Consider the following 17,763-nt stretch of genomic DNA (forward strand, 5'->3'; position numbering starts at 1 on the left):
AACACTGACTGTCTAGCGAGCCAAAGCATTACAGGTCTTAAGTAACACTGTTTCTAATTTCTAATTGCTTTTGGGGATTATAGAAGAATCTTGATGTGCAAGTTATTATTTCTTTTCTTCCTGCCTTCTGAATGACATTTGAAAAGCAACATGAGTGTAGTGCAGGAAAGCCATGCATGTAAAACAGAATGGTTTAGGATGAAGAGACTTTTAGCTGCTTTTATTCACTATTGCTATGTTTTGTGAAATAAACATAGTTTATGGTTTGCAAATAACCCATAAACATGCCATATCCTGGTCATACAGTGGTTCTGACAAACGAATCCTTGAAAAACGCCATTGTTGATTCCCTAGTCGGGCATTCAAAGCTGAACCAAGTCACTAATAATCTACTTTTTTGTGTTACCTTGAGTGTTTTTCAGTTTATACTGTAAAAGAGATCCTTGACAAAAGACAGGAAAATAAACATGACCTAAAGTAAAACCAAAACCTAACTGAGCACTCTCTAGCATTGAAAAATATTGATTTATGCATTTTTAACTATTTATTTAGCTTTGTGTTCTCTTGATGAAAGGAACTCAATCTCTGTTCTGTCTGGAGCTGCAGCACCACAATTTACAGACAAATACAATAAGGAGGACTGCTGTCTGGGGGAATTTGGATTCAGAATGATTGAGGAAACAACAGCATGGGATTACTAAGATTGGCCCCTTTCTCAGCAAGCTCTCCAAGAACGGGCTACTCCCACTGTATTTAGTTGCATTAAAATGTGTCACACTTTCACATTTACTGTACCCCTAAAATGAAAATCCTCCCTGTAAGTGTGTGAAAGTACCATCTTCACAGTTTTAATTGGTAAAAACAAAAGCCTATATGCAGTATTCATACATGTCTGCAAATAGGTCCAAGTCTGTGAAGGGCTCCAATTTCACTTTACATTACACATCAAAAAAATCACAGTAAATACAGGTAAGTTTAATTAGTACAGTTGATTACCTGTACATAAAAGAGCAGCGCAGTTTATCTGTGCCTTTTGCTACCTTTGTTTGCAGGTGATCACATGAATTTATTTCCTGGAGAGCTTCTGCAGGTCACCTGTTCCTGCATTTTACAGAGGAATAAAAAAGGGCAATATGATCACATGACAAGTGACAAACCCCTTCTTTCCAATGCTGATACACACCTGAGTGCTTGTGGTGTTTTACTGCTCTGAAACCAGACTTATATAAACCCACTGTATTTTTTTATTTTTTTCAAATTCTGTTATTCTGCGAACTGTATTTTTCATATTTGTTGGACTTAAATCATGTGGAGTCATTTGGATTTCACAGAAGCATTTATAGGTTATTTTTATCTCTTGTTCAATTTAACTGGAAGATAATCATGTTAATTACTCAGTTCCATGGAAGAGTAGAAAGAAAAAGAAATAGAAAGTAACCCCTGTCTGTCTTCTTATCTCAGAACCAATTATCTATCGCTATTTGATTCCAGCTGGACAGAAAAGACCTGTCTCCTGTTCTGTCAATTAATCCGCAATGTAATCTATGTGCTTGAATTAAAAAAAATAATCCCCTGCAGGGCATGTATCTTTATAGGACTGGGTTTATGTGTCACAAAGCTTCTGGGGTTTGACCCTTTTTAACTGTTGTTAATCTCTGTTGTTTTTGAAGTCACCCAGAAAGCCATTCATTAGTCGAGTGCTACACATTCAATGATTTCTGGCGCTTAGGAGTCTTCCTTCAGATATCCATAGACATGATGAAGATAATTGACGGATCTACTTTTTCTCAATTCATTTTACAAATACTTATTAATCCCAAAGGGAAATAAAATGATATATATATATAGGCAGAGTATACTGACTTGAATCTGATAGAGAACCTGTGTAAGAAGATAATCACACGTCATATTTTTGACTGAAACCATCGTCCATGCCAGTTTATCGCTAGACTGACTGGTCAATATCTGCGGAGATCAAAAAGGGCAGGGGCAGATACTCTCTGGACAGGCTGCTAGTCGGAAACAGCCAGCAGATATAGCATAAAAAAAAGTTATCATACACATTTTTGAAATGTTGACCAAAGCCAGAGTTCCCAGAGAGACAGGGGGAAGATGCAAAAAGGCCAGGATTTAAACCAATCTATAGCACTAGTTGAAACTAAATGAAAATAAAAAAAAATCATAATCCTTTATAATTTACCTTTGATTATTTATTAGATATTGTTTTATTTGGTAAAATATGTCAGTGGATTTAAGTTTGTGCTTTTCCTTGCAGAATAAAAGCTAGTGATGCTCTTGTGATTGGTAGGTTTGAGCCCAGTGAAACTTAATGGCATCAAGTGAAGGTTTCTTCTCCTAAATGTTCAATGAAAGGTCAAGGCATAGCACTACACCCTCTCATTCTATTTTTTTTGGTCTCCGGTATTTCCTTCTCCTTTTATTGTGAGTTGTCATGGAAATGAAAGCCCATAGGGCGGGAGGGTGGAGGGTTGAGATGGGGGGGAGGTATCTGAGCAGTGGTGGGATTGGTTGTGGGCGTGGATTTGTAAAAATGGAGCAATTCATGCACTTCTAAAAAGAGAGTGCGACAGAGCAGAAGGGAGGTGGATGGGCTGGGGGAAAGAGAGAGAAAGAGTTCAGGAAAAAAAGAGAATAGCGAGAGGCCCCAGGGGGGTTAGAGGAGATAGGAGCTACGCCACGTGTTTGTGCTCTTTTTTTCTTACTGATAACATGTTGTAGAAACATTACATCATGGTTTGAGAGAATCTCTGTGGTTTGAGACAGACTGCAGGAGACACTATTCACACTAGACTCTGAAATGAATTCCTACAGTAATGCCACCTGTTGTAGGAAAAAAAATTATGATACAATACATGGATAACACTTACTGTTCATGCGGTTGTACTAAAAAAATCATGCCAATATATATATTTTTTTGCCTCTAAGTCCAAATTTTGATTTTGAAGGTTTTGGAATGCAGCCGTTTCTTGTTGAGGTTTATTTAGGACTTTTATGATGTTTTTGTTTGTTTGTTTTTTACAGCAAATTTGCTTTATTAAATTGTTGAGTTTCTACTTGGTGATGCATCAAGTTAGCACTGATGTCTTACTTCCTGAAACTGACAAGATTTCTGTCTTTCTCTATTTCCCCTGACAATGACATTAAAATATGCCGTTCTAATCACATCATAGGATTTAAGCCATGATTTGATAACTTTTCACACCCATAAAGCTGTTCTACTTTTAGTCAAAAAGCAGACACCAACTTAAATGTATTTTATTTTTCTGTTACCAAACAACACCAAGTATGACACAAAAGGGAGTTTTTCCTCTCAACTGTCTCTACAAGCATGCTTAGTGTGAGGGATTGCATTCCAGTCAATGAGTCGATGCAATCAACTGGTTTTCCTTAGATAGATAGAAAACTTTGAATTAATTTGACTGAATGATCTGGTGAACTGTAAAGTGCCTTGAGATGACGTGTTGTGAATTGACGCTATATAAATAAACTGAAGTTTAATGGATTTACAGTTTCCTCATTTCATTAACAAACAAAAAATTTAAAAGTTTGGTTAGAATTCGTTAATAACAACATCTGAGTCAATCTATAAAAAACAAAAAAACAAACTACTTTCCCTACATTGACAGTTTCAGATCTTTTGGATCATGTCTGTACCTGGTGTACCAACTTAGATTTAATAAAACCCTTTAAAGAGAGTTTAGTAAGAAAAAAACCCTCTTTTTTTTATCCTTAATTACATTAAGATAGAACTCTGATTGTATTGGTCTATCATGAATATGCTTTGATGTAAAGCTCTCCATTGTAGCCTTAGCTGTCTGTTTAGATTCATCATTGTTATCCCAACCTTTAACAGGTTTAGCTAGAATAATGAACCTATATTAAGTTCCATTCATCATCCCATTGTCTCTTACCAGATTCCCCATCTCTGTTGAAGAAAAGCATTCCCTCAGCATGATGTCGCAAGTATGATGGGTCACTATGGGGATCATCTGCTCTTGGTGTCAAACTTCCTTTATCCATTTTTGATTATTGGTCTAAAATCATTATTTGATTTAGTCAGTTACACAGCTGGGGTAATTTAAAAATAAAACTTCATATGCATTACTTTATAGCACTATTGTATAAAGGCCAGATTTGTGGAGTTTACTTTTCTATTTAGAGCTGTGGATCTATTCAGATCTGTGTGAATTAGCATGAGATAATTGTCTGTTCCTCTTCTTCAAAGCTCCGTATATCGATTCATACCCTGATCCAACTTTAAAGATACAGAAATAAACTTCTATCAAGGTAAATACAGGTGAACCGCTTAGCTGTTGTGTTACTTTTGAAGGTAATAACATGGAGATTTTATTAACAGGTATTAATGGTGAATGTTGGTTAATATGTTTTGACACTTTGTGTTTGTCTCTCACATTAATCTGATTATTTTACTGGGGACTGTACTTGATCTCATGTTCTCACATAGTGCATAAAGGATAGATAGAAGAGAGTTATAATTATATCCAAATAGATTAAAACACTGATTGCCAAGCAATGCTTTATACCTTATTCCCTTTAACTTATGTTGTGTTTTGCACAGGGTAATCTTGGATCTAAGCTTAAAAATAAGAAATAACAGAATCAGAAACACCTGTCAGATTAAATAAAGATTTTATCCAAGGATTTTACTTTTCTCAGTGCCACGCAAAGAAACATTTCTCTTCCCACCGTTGTATCTGCATCTACAGACACATTAACAAGCAGTAAATGTGAAAAAGGACTTGGATCTGGAAACTTGAATTACACAGCATTAAACCAATGAAGTCATAAAACCATGTGAACCTTTAGGCAGTTATAAAGTTGCTGGGAACCTTTTGCCACATCATAGAAGCCAGTAGCACAGCAAAAACGGAGAAACCTCAGAGCAAAACCAATTTGCTCTGAGGAATTAGAGGATTTAGTGAGTGCACACTATTAGATGGGAATGAAAAACAGCAGATTCATTTTATGCTCATTATTTCCTTACATGCTATTCTCTTCGTGCTGTTTAATATGCAACATATGCTCAAGGGGGCAGATTGTGTGTTCAGTAGTCTATAGATGGGGTCAAAGCTCCAGGGACATTCTAAACATTCCAGGTATTGTCCTTTCATTACCAGGATATACGTCATCCTTGCTTTCATTTTAGCTGATCAACAGACTGAAGAAAGACCAGCGATGTTGATCTGTTTGCAAATAGGATAACTTCTAAACCTAAAATACATTCAACTACACATGCACCCCAATAAGTCAACCATTAAATTAGCTATCAGTCACTCAATTAAAAATTACTAATACAAAGATAGGACCAGGTCACAATTACAAAATCGAAGAACATGAAATCCGAAATCACATACAATTTGTCTGCCGACATCTGATAAGCACTTTTCCCCCTGAGATCCCTACCGTTGACTCTCATTTATAATGTTTTCATTTTAGAAAGTTTATTTCAAACCTGCACACATTTTACAATACATATAATGACAAACAATACATATGCATGGCTTGAAAAGGGGGTGGAAGAAGCAAAAGCTTATACATGTCCAATCCCCTCCAATAATGTGACTGGTGTTAGAGTATAGCACAAGTTGATAAGCTGTTATCAAATAAAGTCCTTTCAAATTAATTAAGTTATTAACTTGCAGCTCTGAAAAAAAAAAAAAACTTTTGAAAAGGAGAGACTCCCTTCTATCCAAGAGAGAGAGAAGCACAATTGGACAAAGTATGCCCATCCCCCACATCCGGTTTAGAAATTTAGAGGACAGAGCAGATACACTGCACAAATTGTTCTGATGGTCTTTATGAATTAAAGTTAATTAAGTAGTAGCATCTTTGGTGGCTTCATCAAGAAACGAAACAACGTTAAACACAACTGCTGAGAGCGACAGGACCAACCCTATCACCTGTGGAGGGAAAATTACGTTTTTAGGAGCTTTAGCTGATCTGAAGGAAGAGTGATTTAAGGGCAGTAAAAAGGACAAATGCAGAAAGAGAGAGAGAGCAGTGTGAGAAAGTGGAGTAAGTAAAGTGAGAACCAGCGGTCAGTATGGTCATATATTCATATAATGAGATGGTCTGATAATAGCTAAGAAATGGACTTTTAAATATACATCTAAAAATCCTCTGATATTAGTAGACTGACAGAAAACATACTGGTCCTCATGATGGGTATGGGACATTGCAGGCTAACAAAAGAATCCAAAACGACCCCCATTCCAAAGGGGTGGACCCCTTCGTCCGTTTTAAATTTGCATGTTTTCAAAACAAAAACAAGGTTTTAATGGACTACTGTATAAAATCTCGAACTCAGCACTATTCCTGACATTTTGAATTGAAAACGCTTCCTGGATGGGAAGCGAAACGTCTTCAAACTTGGAAACAAAGTCCAGTGGATGGTTTTTATTTTCTTTTTTTGGAATGACTATGACCTGGATGACTGAGAATCTTCACCAGCAAACATCAAAAATGGAATTCCGTCAGACAGATCTGATTCAAAGCTGCCTAGTGCTGTTCCCCTGATTCTCTCAGCTTAAGCTGTTATTGTTCTTAGTTCTGATTGATTGCTTAGATGTACCACCAACAACCTGATGGAGAACACAGAGTATTATCTGTTAATGATGTAAAAGTTTGCATTTTGATTAAAGGTATAGTGTTGGATTTTCGCAAATTTCAGAAAAGACCCGTCCTCTCCACTTAAAAAAAAAAAAATGCACATGCACAACCCAGTACCCGCTCCTGAGAGGGTACGCCTACTAAACATGTGTGAGAGCATGCAGGAGCCCATTTCTCCTCGTGCATGCTCTGTTTAAAAGTTGCCGTTTGCATCACTCATAAAAGCTTACTATCAAAAAGAAGACTTGCAATTTTTCTACTATGTCAGACTCACCACCGGTAAGTGAAAATAGAAGGACTTATGTAAACATATCACCAGAATGACTGACAATTAGGTGGACCACTTATTTTGATGATCCATCGGGAAATCGAAAATCTACCACTATACCTTCAAGGCAATTGATAGGTATTCATCCTTAAGATGTCTGCAAAGTGTGATATTATTTTTATAAAATTTAATGTGATCTGAACTGCTTCACCTGATTTTAACCACTTGGTGAGTTTGAGAGTTTTTGGACCTTTCTGGTGATTTATTTGCATAGCTATTAAATGCTAAATAATCATTTAAAATAGAATTGTCCTAGAAGTCACACCTTATCCATTCCTAAATAGCTGCAAAAACATACTTATTTGAATAATATATAATTTTGCTGAACCTAAAATTTTTTTGTCTTGTTTATTGACTGTAACCGATGATGTGGGGAGTGTTGGCCTGGTGGTTGGAGCAGTTTGCTTGTGTTCTGAAAAGGTTGCCAGTACCCAGTTAAATCCCCACAGCCTGCACTCTGGGTCCCTGAGCAAGACCCTTAACCCCACATTGCTCCCCGGGCGCCAAACAATGGCAGCCCATTGTTTCCCAAGGAAATTGGTTAAAATGCAGAGAGTGAATTTCCCCATTATGGGAAAATAAAGGGATTTACATTACATATAAAGGATGAAATCCAGTGATTCTCATCAGTGTTTTCTTTTATCTGATATTTCTCTACATTAACTCTTAGTGATTCAATCCTTTATTAGTTCCTTAAATCCCATCTAGTCTCCTTTCCCCGGTTCTTTTACTATCTTTCTTGTTTCAGTTTATCTTTTGAATACTGATGCAATCTTGAAGCTGCCTTTTTGATGTTTCATAGCTTCGTTTTAAGATGCCCTGTGTGAGTGAGTGAACTGCTCCTGGCGATCAAAGTCTTTTCTAAAGTAAGTAGAAATGGAGGGGCTTTTCCAACAATGTTCACTGAGGTGGCCATAGTTACATAATGTTTTTTTTTATATAAAAAAAAAAAAGTATAAAATAATATAACAACCTGTTAGAGGTAAGGACATAAAGGCTCCATGGCTAACAACAGCTCCAGTCTGGTAAACTTTCTGAGGTCATGCAACATTTCAACACATCTAAGCTGCAGTTATCTGGGACCCACAGAATTACAACTGCTGTTCAGCTTCCATCTCAATTTGGATGGATCATTAACACAGTAAATTACACCATTGTGTGATAATCGAGGGCATGCTTCCTGACACTAAAGTATGCTTTTTAAGTTTCCTATCAGACTGATGCTGGAAAGTGTTACCGTAAAATGTTCAGTCTATATACAGAGAGAGAGAGAGAGAAATATAGAAAAAATAACAAACCTTTAAGCTAAGCTATTCAAAAAATAATCTTAACAATTTGGGTGGTAGTTTTTAGTTGAAAAATAATCTTTTTGTTTTAAGAAACAAAAATCGGTCAATGTAGTTCTTTCCCTCTTGTAAAATTAACTTGACTTAATGTAGCAAAAAATATCTATTCTATTAGTAAATAATGTACAATCTTGTATGTTATAAAAACCCTTGGAATGTTAGCAATGCTGGGATCTTTTGTTCTACTCTTGAAGATTTTTCAAAACCAACTGATAGAAATTTTGTCACAAGTTTAGGGAGATTTTGTAAACATTTTTTTATTTCACTCTACGAAACGCCACCATTTACCCAACCCCCAGCACCTTCCAACCTCTTCCACAGTCCAGTTGCAATAACAGGTGGCTCGTGGGGGTTTGGGTGAGCTCGACCCAGCAGCTGCACAAAAGAACCCCACCAGAGTCCTTTAGACAGCGTGTCCCCTCTCAAGCGTGCCAAGGCGCCTCTGGCCCTGCCCCCACCCACCCAGGCAGATGCTTTCAGTGATCCACAGGTGGTAGATGAGAAGAGACGCTGGACTTCTTTTGTTATGTAACATAGATCATTTTAAAGGTTAACCTTTTTTGAAAGTGATTTTATACTCCTTGTTAAAAAAAAAAAAAAAAAAAACGTAATCAGGGAACACAATAAGAGTACAAGGTGTTGTAACTTCACAGATTACCTAAAGGGCTTCACAACAAAATGATGTAATGAACTCCAAACTTCAATGGTTTATTGTGATTTTATGTAATGGAGCAACAAGTGTGTAATTGTGAACTGAAAACAATTATAGATAACTTTCAAAGTTTAAGAGTTTGGCAAACATTTGAACTCAGCCCCAGAGTAAAACTGGATTAAAATGTAAAAAAAGCCATGCCTTAGTCATATTCGATATCAGTTTACAAGCCTTGCCATGTCTTCTTTTTCTGCCCTAAAATGAAGACTTGCTCATCATCAGCTCATGCATCTGCAACCTGTCCTAAAGCTTAGAATGGGGAGGTGCAGTAGGCTGCCTGTCTCTACCCAAATGTTGACCGCCAAGGTTCCTAACTAAAGGGGTATTTTAGAAGGACCTAGCAGATGCATGGCAAGGGAAGTATGCAACAAGTGCTAAGTTAACTGATAATGATGAACTAATTAACTGCAAACAAAGCAATTTCATTATATTTGTTTACAATTTTCACTTTACCATATTGGGAGGAGTTGGGATTGCATGTTTTTTTTTTATTCATTGCAACAAAAATCATGTTTTGGAACAAATCAAAAAATAAAACAGTGTGGGATCTGAAGTTTGAATTCTCTAAATGTTAATTTTGCACCATATTACCCTGTGCCTCCAGAGGACAGCAGAAAGTATCAAAGGGTGCCATGAGAACATATCCATGTCTAAATTTTAAATCCTTAAAAATGTCAAATGTTAAAGTCTTGAAGACTTTAAATAAACCATTCAGTGCCTATTTGATGAAGCTAATGTTTGTAATTTGAAATATAGCAGTTTCAATCTTTGTTTATTTCTTTATGAATTTACATAAATGTATCTACGTTTTTAAAAGCTGGAAATAACTTTAATTTAGGAATATGTAAAAAGAATAGTTAAGTAACCCCAGCAGTGAGCTGATGTGAAGCTCAGTGTGAAGTTGGGGTACATAATAGAAATATGCTTGGTTGGTTCTACACAGAGCACACTTTCTTCAGATATTTTTGTACGTACGCAAATCATTAGATTTTTTGTATACACAAAGTAGCAAATCTTAAAAATGTGCGTAAATGAGGTCCCCAAAGTTTTGCAGGCAAATGAACCAATCTCAACGCAAGGGGGACATATTGTTTTGTTAAATTATTGAGAAATGTGTAATCCTCATCCATATTTTACTGGTGCAATAAAATATTACTTTTAAATACTTTTCGTGTTAACCTGTTTTTTTATTTGATTAAAAAAATGATATACGTGTCGTGGCTGTGACCTAAAAGTAGCAGGTCCCCCCGGTCCCATAATGGTACAGTCCAATGTGGTGACCGAAATGATCATCCGGAGCGGCGCATCAGCTGTGCGGCTGTCTGGGACTTCGAAGCATTTCTTCTCCTCCCACTCTTTTTATTCCCCCTATTTTCCCCCACAGGCCATCATTTTAACCAACAAGCAGCATTTTCAGGTACAAGTGTTCCCATTATCGCCTTGAGGGAATTTTTATTTCCTTTCTGGACTCGTTTGGGAAAGGATTTCCTGGCTTTTTTTTTAAACAACTGGAGAGACTCGACCAAGTTTCCCCCTCCTCCTGGTCTCTGCCTGAGGAATGAGAGGATCGCTGGGGAAGAAGAGCCGAAACTCTCAGGTCTGAGCGAACAAAAGAACAGAAACGGAGGGAACTGCTGCCGAAAATGGAGGAAAATACTTTCCCTGGAGCAACACGTAAGTCTTCACTCACCGGTTAGTCTGAACGTTTCATCGGTTTGTTTGTCATCCATCCAAATCCCCACGTTGAAAAGAAAAATTTCCAGAGTTTTTTTTTCTGTCCTTAGAGGTTCAGCAACAGGATAAAGAGGACACTTTGCTCAAAAAATAAACCTTGAGCATTAATTAAGGATGCTAACTCATTGGGGTGCCATGCTAGCAGAACATTTAACCCAACGTTTTTAAGAAAAAATGTTACTGCGTTTGCTTTTATTTTATTTCTGTACAACAAACTCCAAACAATATGCTGTGTGTTCATCCCTCCAACCGCCTGATGCAGTCTCCATTCATTGCGCAGAAAGCCATGAAGGTTATTATAACACAATTTGCTGTAGATGAGGTAATCTCAGCAGTCCCACCCCATCCCCCTCCTTATGTTAGGATTACATCCCCACTAACACCATGCAGTTGTTAGACTGGGCTTCATCTCTCAGCAGAGGATGTTTTCCAAAGTCAGTGATGCTCAGGTAGAGAGGAGTATGGAGGGCGAAGAGTGTCGCGGTGAAGGTCACGTTTAATCTAAAACTTCAAACGTAAGATTTTTAAGATTCATAAATAAATAAATAGTACCAAAAGTTATTTGTTTTTCCCCACTGTTTAACGTTTTTTGTACAACGAAGTATTAGGGCCAGGCTAGAGATTTTTTTTTCCACAATAAAGCCGTTACATTGCGAGAATAAAGTCATAACGCTGCGAGAACAGAGTCATAACGCTGCGAGAACAGAGTCGTAACGCTGCGAGAACAGAGTCGTAACGCTGCGAGAACAGAGTCGTAACGCTGCGAGAACAGAGTCGTAACGCTGCGAGAATAGAGTCGTAACGCTGCGAGAATAGAGTCGTAACGCTGCGAGAATAGAGTCGTAACGCTGCGAGAATAGAGTCGTAACGCTGCGAGAAGAGAGTCGTAACGCTGCGAGAAGAGAGTCGTAACGCTGCGAGAAGAGAGTCGTAACGCTGCGAGAATAGTCGTAACGCTGCGAGAATAGTCGTAACGCTGCGAGAATAGTCGTAACGCTGCGAGAATAGTCGTAACGCTGCGAGAATAGAGTCGAAAAGTTACGAGAATAGAGTCGAAAAGTTACGAGAATAGAGTCGAAAAGTTACGAGAACAAAGTCGAAAAGTTACGAGAACAAAGTCGAAAAGTTACGAGAACAAAGTCATAGCGTTACAAGAACAAAGCCTTAGCGTTATGAGAACAAAGCCGTCATACCACAACCTGTGTCAGAAGGAAAAGTTTTGGGCTCCGACCGGCATACGATGGCCGATCAGCACCACTAAACAGCAGAGTTCACTTTGACACACTGACCTTTTTTGCTGTTGCGCTTAAAGATTTCCTTATTTTTCAAACCAGAGCCAAAGTATAACTTCACATGATGCTCGACATTCCTCATTTTAGGGAAGAAAGTTCGACTTTTTTCTCGTAATATTACGACTTTATTCTCGTAATTTTAAGGCTTTATTCTCACAATGTTACAACTTTATTTTCGTAATTTTATGGCTGTTCTTGTTGTGACTTTATTCTCGTAATCTTACGGCTTTATTCTTGAAATGGAAGAAAAAAAAATCTCTAGCCTGGCCCTAATACTCCATCATAGTTCTGGACTGAATATATAGGTGTACATTTTTTACTGATTAAAAAATCTGTGCAATTATTGTTGGGTGAACTTTTGTGTTACTTGCACAAGATTTATGTTATGAATATTTAAGTTGACATTTTTTTAACAATACGTTTATTGTTGGCTAAGTATTTGTTACTTTGCATAATATATTTTTGAATAAAGTAAACCTATTTTGAAATACATGCATGTAGTTTTTTAAGTACTTTAATTAAAATTGATTAAAATCCTAATCGTCCAAGATGACAAAAAAACCCCAAAACAAGTTTTTTTTTTTTTTTTTTAACAATACGTTTATTGTTGGCTAAGTATTTGTTACTTTGCATAATATATTTTTGATATAAGTAAACCTATTTTGAAATACATGCATGTAGTTTTTTAAGTACTTTAATTAAAATTGATTAAAATCCTAATCGTCCAAGATGACAAAAAAAACCCAAAACAAGTTTTTTTTTTTTTTTTTTTTTTAGCCACTTCAAAGCTTGTTTGTTAGACAGAGACGGACTTGTAACCAGTTAAACTTCACAAGCAGGATCGATAATTTGGCCCAGAGCAGTGATGATCCGCCTCTTTGATTTTGACACAAATGTAAGGAACTGTGAAATTATTTCATGGGAACAATTACAGTGCAAAACTGATGATGCGGTACAGCAGGAGTTGTTATTTCTAAAGTTTTCCATGCTGTTGATCAATCAGTTTTGCTTACAAACTTTAATTTTGAAAAATGATCCCAAAATGCTTTGCACCGAATAAGCCCTAATCTGTCTAATAATAATATATGGGTTTGGATTAATGGCATAATGTCATCATTATTGCTTGTTCTATGGAAGTGCAACAACGATCAATATCAGGGGGCAAATTGAAATGAGGAAAGGAACATTGGTAGATAGGGATCCATATATATTCAGTTTTTTTCCTGCCAATTAATTTTTATCCTTTTTTTCTTTAACGACTACAGATGGAAATTGTTTAGTAGCTAAGACTGAATTCTTCTTTTGAGAGATGAACGATTCTAGTTCTGTCCCTAAATTAACTATTAAGTGTGAAACTTAATTACTGATTTATCTGTTTCCGGTATTATTTATTAGTTACTGGTTTGATGTATAATCAGACACTGTAGAAATCCCTGAAACCTCTAAACAGTTTAATGAGATCATGCTTTGAGCCAAGCCTGGACTTGGTGTGAGATTTCTTCATGCATTTCTAAACTCTGATTACTTCAGCAGTCAAAGCCAATGTCATGCTACTTATTCAGCTGTTGCAAATTCTCTGGATGGCTGCCAAGTTTGAAGTCTTTCTCTCTAGTACAAGCAAACTATCTGATGTTTGGAGCTTCATCGAAGCGTTGGAGTATTGAGATGCTGCCTGTTTTCTGCCAATAGAAGGGGCCACTCACAATGTGACCTCGTCCCTCAGACAAGAAAACTTCCTTCCTGCTGACGAGGGGGGGCTTCGTGGAGGGTGGTGAGCTTGTTTTGGCTTCCCATCAAGCGGGGTGTTAGATGTGTTCCACCCTGTTTTGTGGGAATCGTGATCGGCAGCCTGCTGAAATGTTCTAAACGACACAATGTGCATGAAAACTTGGAGCCTAGATGGACATTTATCTTGTTTTCTGATTTACAGCAGAGAGACGCACACAATGTTTCATCATGTGATGTTTAGTCTGCCAGTCATGCTCATAGAGGTTCAAAGGGTGTTTTTTTTTCTTTTGCAGCCCTTTCTGAAACATATGAGGTACGCAGTCCATTTAAAAACAAAAACTTTCTTGCCTGTTGAGGTTTATCACATTTAGACAGTTAAAGTTTGATAGAAAAACACAGAAAGGTAAAACGTTTGAAGTGGATGGAAATCACACATAAAAAATATATATATATATATATATATGCTACAAATCTTAGGTTTGCATTTGTTATCTGTCCCATTTACTCTGATACCTCTAAATATTACCTGTAGTCAGTTATACTCGGGGTTGCCTCGTTGGAAAATAAAGCCCTGCATTGTGTTATGGTACAAATGTTGTTTTTCATAATTTATTTTGAAAGAACAGAGTTGATGGCTTAAGCTGAATACAGATCATCCATTTTTAAATGGATGTAAAAGATTTAAGGCTGAGAAATGGAATCATCCTAAGCCCAGACTTAGAGCCACGCCTAGAATACAGTTATTTAGAAATACATAAGACATAGTGGTATGAATGAAAAAGTTATTTCTTCGCCCTTTTCAACTCTTTTTCTCTGTCATATTATGTCACCGTAAAGAGCTTGTGTTTAGGATGTGATTAAATCAGGAAAGAAGTTCAGGGGGTAAAGATGTTTGCAAAGGGCCCATCTATAGACTGTTACATCTGACCTATAGTGGATTTTGTTATGTTGATTTCTATTCTTGTGAACCTTTTCAGACGGTTTAATGATATCCCTTTAGAACACAGAGCTGCTTTCTGAATGTATAAAAGAGGAATACTTAAATTTTTCTTACAGAGCCTTATCTTTGATAATGTATCTCCTTAGCCTCCTTAAACATGCTCGAGCAAGAACACCTGGATGGCTTTGAATAGCTGGGATAGGCCTTCCTTTGTGGAAATGCAGCCACTAGATTGTTGGTTTTATCCCTCTCTTTGAAGAGGCTTGTCTTTGGACCTGAGCTGCTGACAGCTCCATTTGCAGCCCTAAGAAACCCTAAGAAAAAAAAAAAGTTTATTTTTTGGGTTTTAATCTTTTAATCCCTCTTTTTTATACCTAGTCTTTATTCTTTACTAGATGTTTGGATATGACAGCCTGATCTGTTTAATTGCAGAATCTAAATCAACCACGTCTTAGAGGAGCGAGGACTCCGTTTCTACTTTTGCATTAAAACTGTTTGGGGGATCTTGTCTGGATTTAGGTGCAAAAGGGCCACACTGGTGCCAGATATCAGGATGAAAGTAGGTGATGAGTCAATGAGCCATCGTACAGACTTTATGTTGAGGCTCCCTCACCACATGTGTCATGAAGAGTAATCCTGAGGGGGAATCCACAGCTTTAGCTGTCAGAAGTGCTGTAAACAGGATCAGTCAACTATGCTTTTTCAGCTACAGGAGTTATGTAAGGGGGGGATGTATTGTCCTTTTTTGGAGCAGGTTTGAGCCCCTTTGTAAAGAAATAATGAGAGGGAACTCAGAGACTCTCCTAGTTTTACAGCCTAATTATAAATCCTTATTAGAACAGAAAGGAAGTCTTTGTTTAGCAGCGGAGCTTAAAAATGACCTGAAAGTAATACTTTGGTAAATACCAGTTCATTGTTTATGTTGCTTTGACAGGTTACATGTTACATGCTGCAGATAATAGGGCATATATTACTGTCATTACCTGTCGGCGTGTTTAAAATGTGGGTAATCAAACCAGCACAAAAAAGTATTAGACTATAATGGAGGACAACCTCGATTCCTCTATTTAATCGTAATATTTAAACGTTCATATCTGGAACGTGCCAATCAAGCATAACATGTTTACAGAATGAGCTTTTATTGCCCACATTGAGCTGTTTTCACACATTTCATTCACAATCAGTGAATAGAGTACATTATGAATGACAACAGCATAACGGTTCAAAAAGCCCCTTAAGGAAGGACATATTGAGACTCTATAGCTAAGAGCTTTAGTTGATTTACAAAAGGTTTTCAAGTTCCCAGCTGTATAGATGGAGGTAAAGTCCAGATTCAGCACATTTCTAAGTGGGGCTCAGATGTATTAGTGGGACAGAGACAGACATGAAAGGTTCCCAAACATCAGTCACAATGAAACTCATTGAAGTCTCTCCAACTCTGCAGCGTTGAGGCCTTTTGTTTGAACCTATGTCGCAGTTTGTAGACTGTGTCTCATTGCATCTTCACTGTACACTCAGATAAATATGATTGCAGTTAAAATGAAGAAATATACTCTCAGAACTCGGTTTAGGGCCTGACAATTGATTGCATTTTTTATTGCATTGTGAAGCGTCAGCATCATATCAGCATTGCATCACCACACTATAGTAGTGTACTTGTAGGCTAGAAATAGAACAACGAACCAGCTAAGTACTTTTTAACCTGTTCTATCACCGTCTCGCATGGTTGCTCTTTATTTAACCACCATATTTTGGGCAACAGAGTTTAAATATTACGTTTTTTTCAGGCACTCTTCTATTTGTCACATTAAAGCCGTCAATTATCTGTATGAGCATAATTTTATATTTACATAAGTCCATGATATCTCATCATAATCTTTTATTTGTAAACTTTTCATCAACTGACTGCCTTCCTGAACGATCTGCTCTGCTCCAGACTGACATGGATTTGAAGCAGCAAAAATAGAACGGCTGCCTGTTTTAGAGGAGCGGCCAGCAGTGACATGCACTGCTTCTACATCCAATGGAACCAAGGGGTAACTTTCTCACTTCAGCCCTTCAGGTTGTGGTAATACTTTGATTAAAGTTGGTTTGCTGCCACACAGGAAGGAACACTGAGCTGTAGTGGTGGACAAATCCATGAATGTGAGCTGCAAGTAAATTTAAGCCCTCTGACAGTGAACTCTGGGCAAGAGAGCATATGCATGTATTTAATATTTGTGTTAAATGCAGAGGAAAATTAAAAATGTAATCTGTAATTTTGCAATTTTAGCCCCAGATCTGTTGTCATTTTCAATTAGCTTTTTCAGCTATACAGATTTTTCCAAAGAAAAATTGATTTGTAAGCTGACATTATTTGTGCAGTAAGCAGAGGTGATATCTTACAGTGTTTGTGTGATAGAGTGGGAGAAGTGGCTAGAAAACAGGGTTTTACNAGCAATTTCCAAGTTTCAGAGGCACTCACTTTTTTTTTGTCTTGTTAAATTTATCGAGAATAATTCAAATTAGATATATGTACAGAATAAAGAGTCTATAGCTGTGTATGAAATAGAGCGCACAATATAATATATGCAATATATAGCATGTAGCTATATACTTATACAGAGTAGGCTGGAGGTCTGGAGGTGCTACGTTGGTGCAGCTTGTAGGTCCTGAACGGGTAGGGAGGTAGAGAGGCAGTGTCAGTTACCGCATTAACACTACCCTTGAAAAATCGATCTATGCCGAGACTGGTCCGAGCTCGGATCAGTTAACCAGTCCGCGCTCTGTTCTGACAACCGTTTACACATCACGCTATCTCGGTTCCTTGACTCTTCGCCTCCTAGTGACGATCTGCGGTATTACTGCCAGTATTGAAGGAGGAAATCAACCAATTAGTGGCGGTAATGCACCAAAAGTTGTTTGCCAACCGCCATAAAACACAAGAAGAAGATGATGAAGAAGGAGGGAATCAAGCAAATAAAAATGGCGGCGCCCATCACATTCAGAAAGTTGTGCTTGATTATTATTGTTGTACTGCGGTTATTGCGGAG

At 37.4% G+C, this 17,763-nt stretch overlaps 1 protein-coding gene across 7 annotated transcripts in view; it reads left to right on the forward strand.

Moving 5' to 3' along the window:
• Positions 1-10,359: 10,359 nt before the first annotated feature.
• Positions 10,360-17,763, forward strand: part of LOC107085048 (MAP7 domain-containing protein 1-like) — a 52,040-nt gene continuing 44,636 nt past the window's right edge. For all 7 annotated transcript variants that reach the window (XR_001481248.1, XM_015375185.1, XM_015375201.1 and 4 more), the window contains exon 1: positions 10,360-10,711. Coding sequence is in view for 6 of the 7 variants with exons in the window: in XM_015375185.1 (XP_015230671.1) it covers positions 10,681-10,711 (31 nt within the window). In the remaining variant the exon portion in view is untranslated. The remainder of the gene's footprint in view (positions 10,712-17,763) is intronic.

The sequence above is a fragment of the Cyprinodon variegatus genome, unplaced genomic scaffold (assembly GCF_000732505.1).
Source record: "Cyprinodon variegatus isolate N-32 unplaced genomic scaffold, C_variegatus-1.0 Scaffold6, whole genome shotgun sequence".
In the NCBI taxonomy this organism is placed as follows: domain Eukaryota; kingdom Metazoa; phylum Chordata; class Actinopteri; order Cyprinodontiformes; family Cyprinodontidae; genus Cyprinodon; species Cyprinodon variegatus.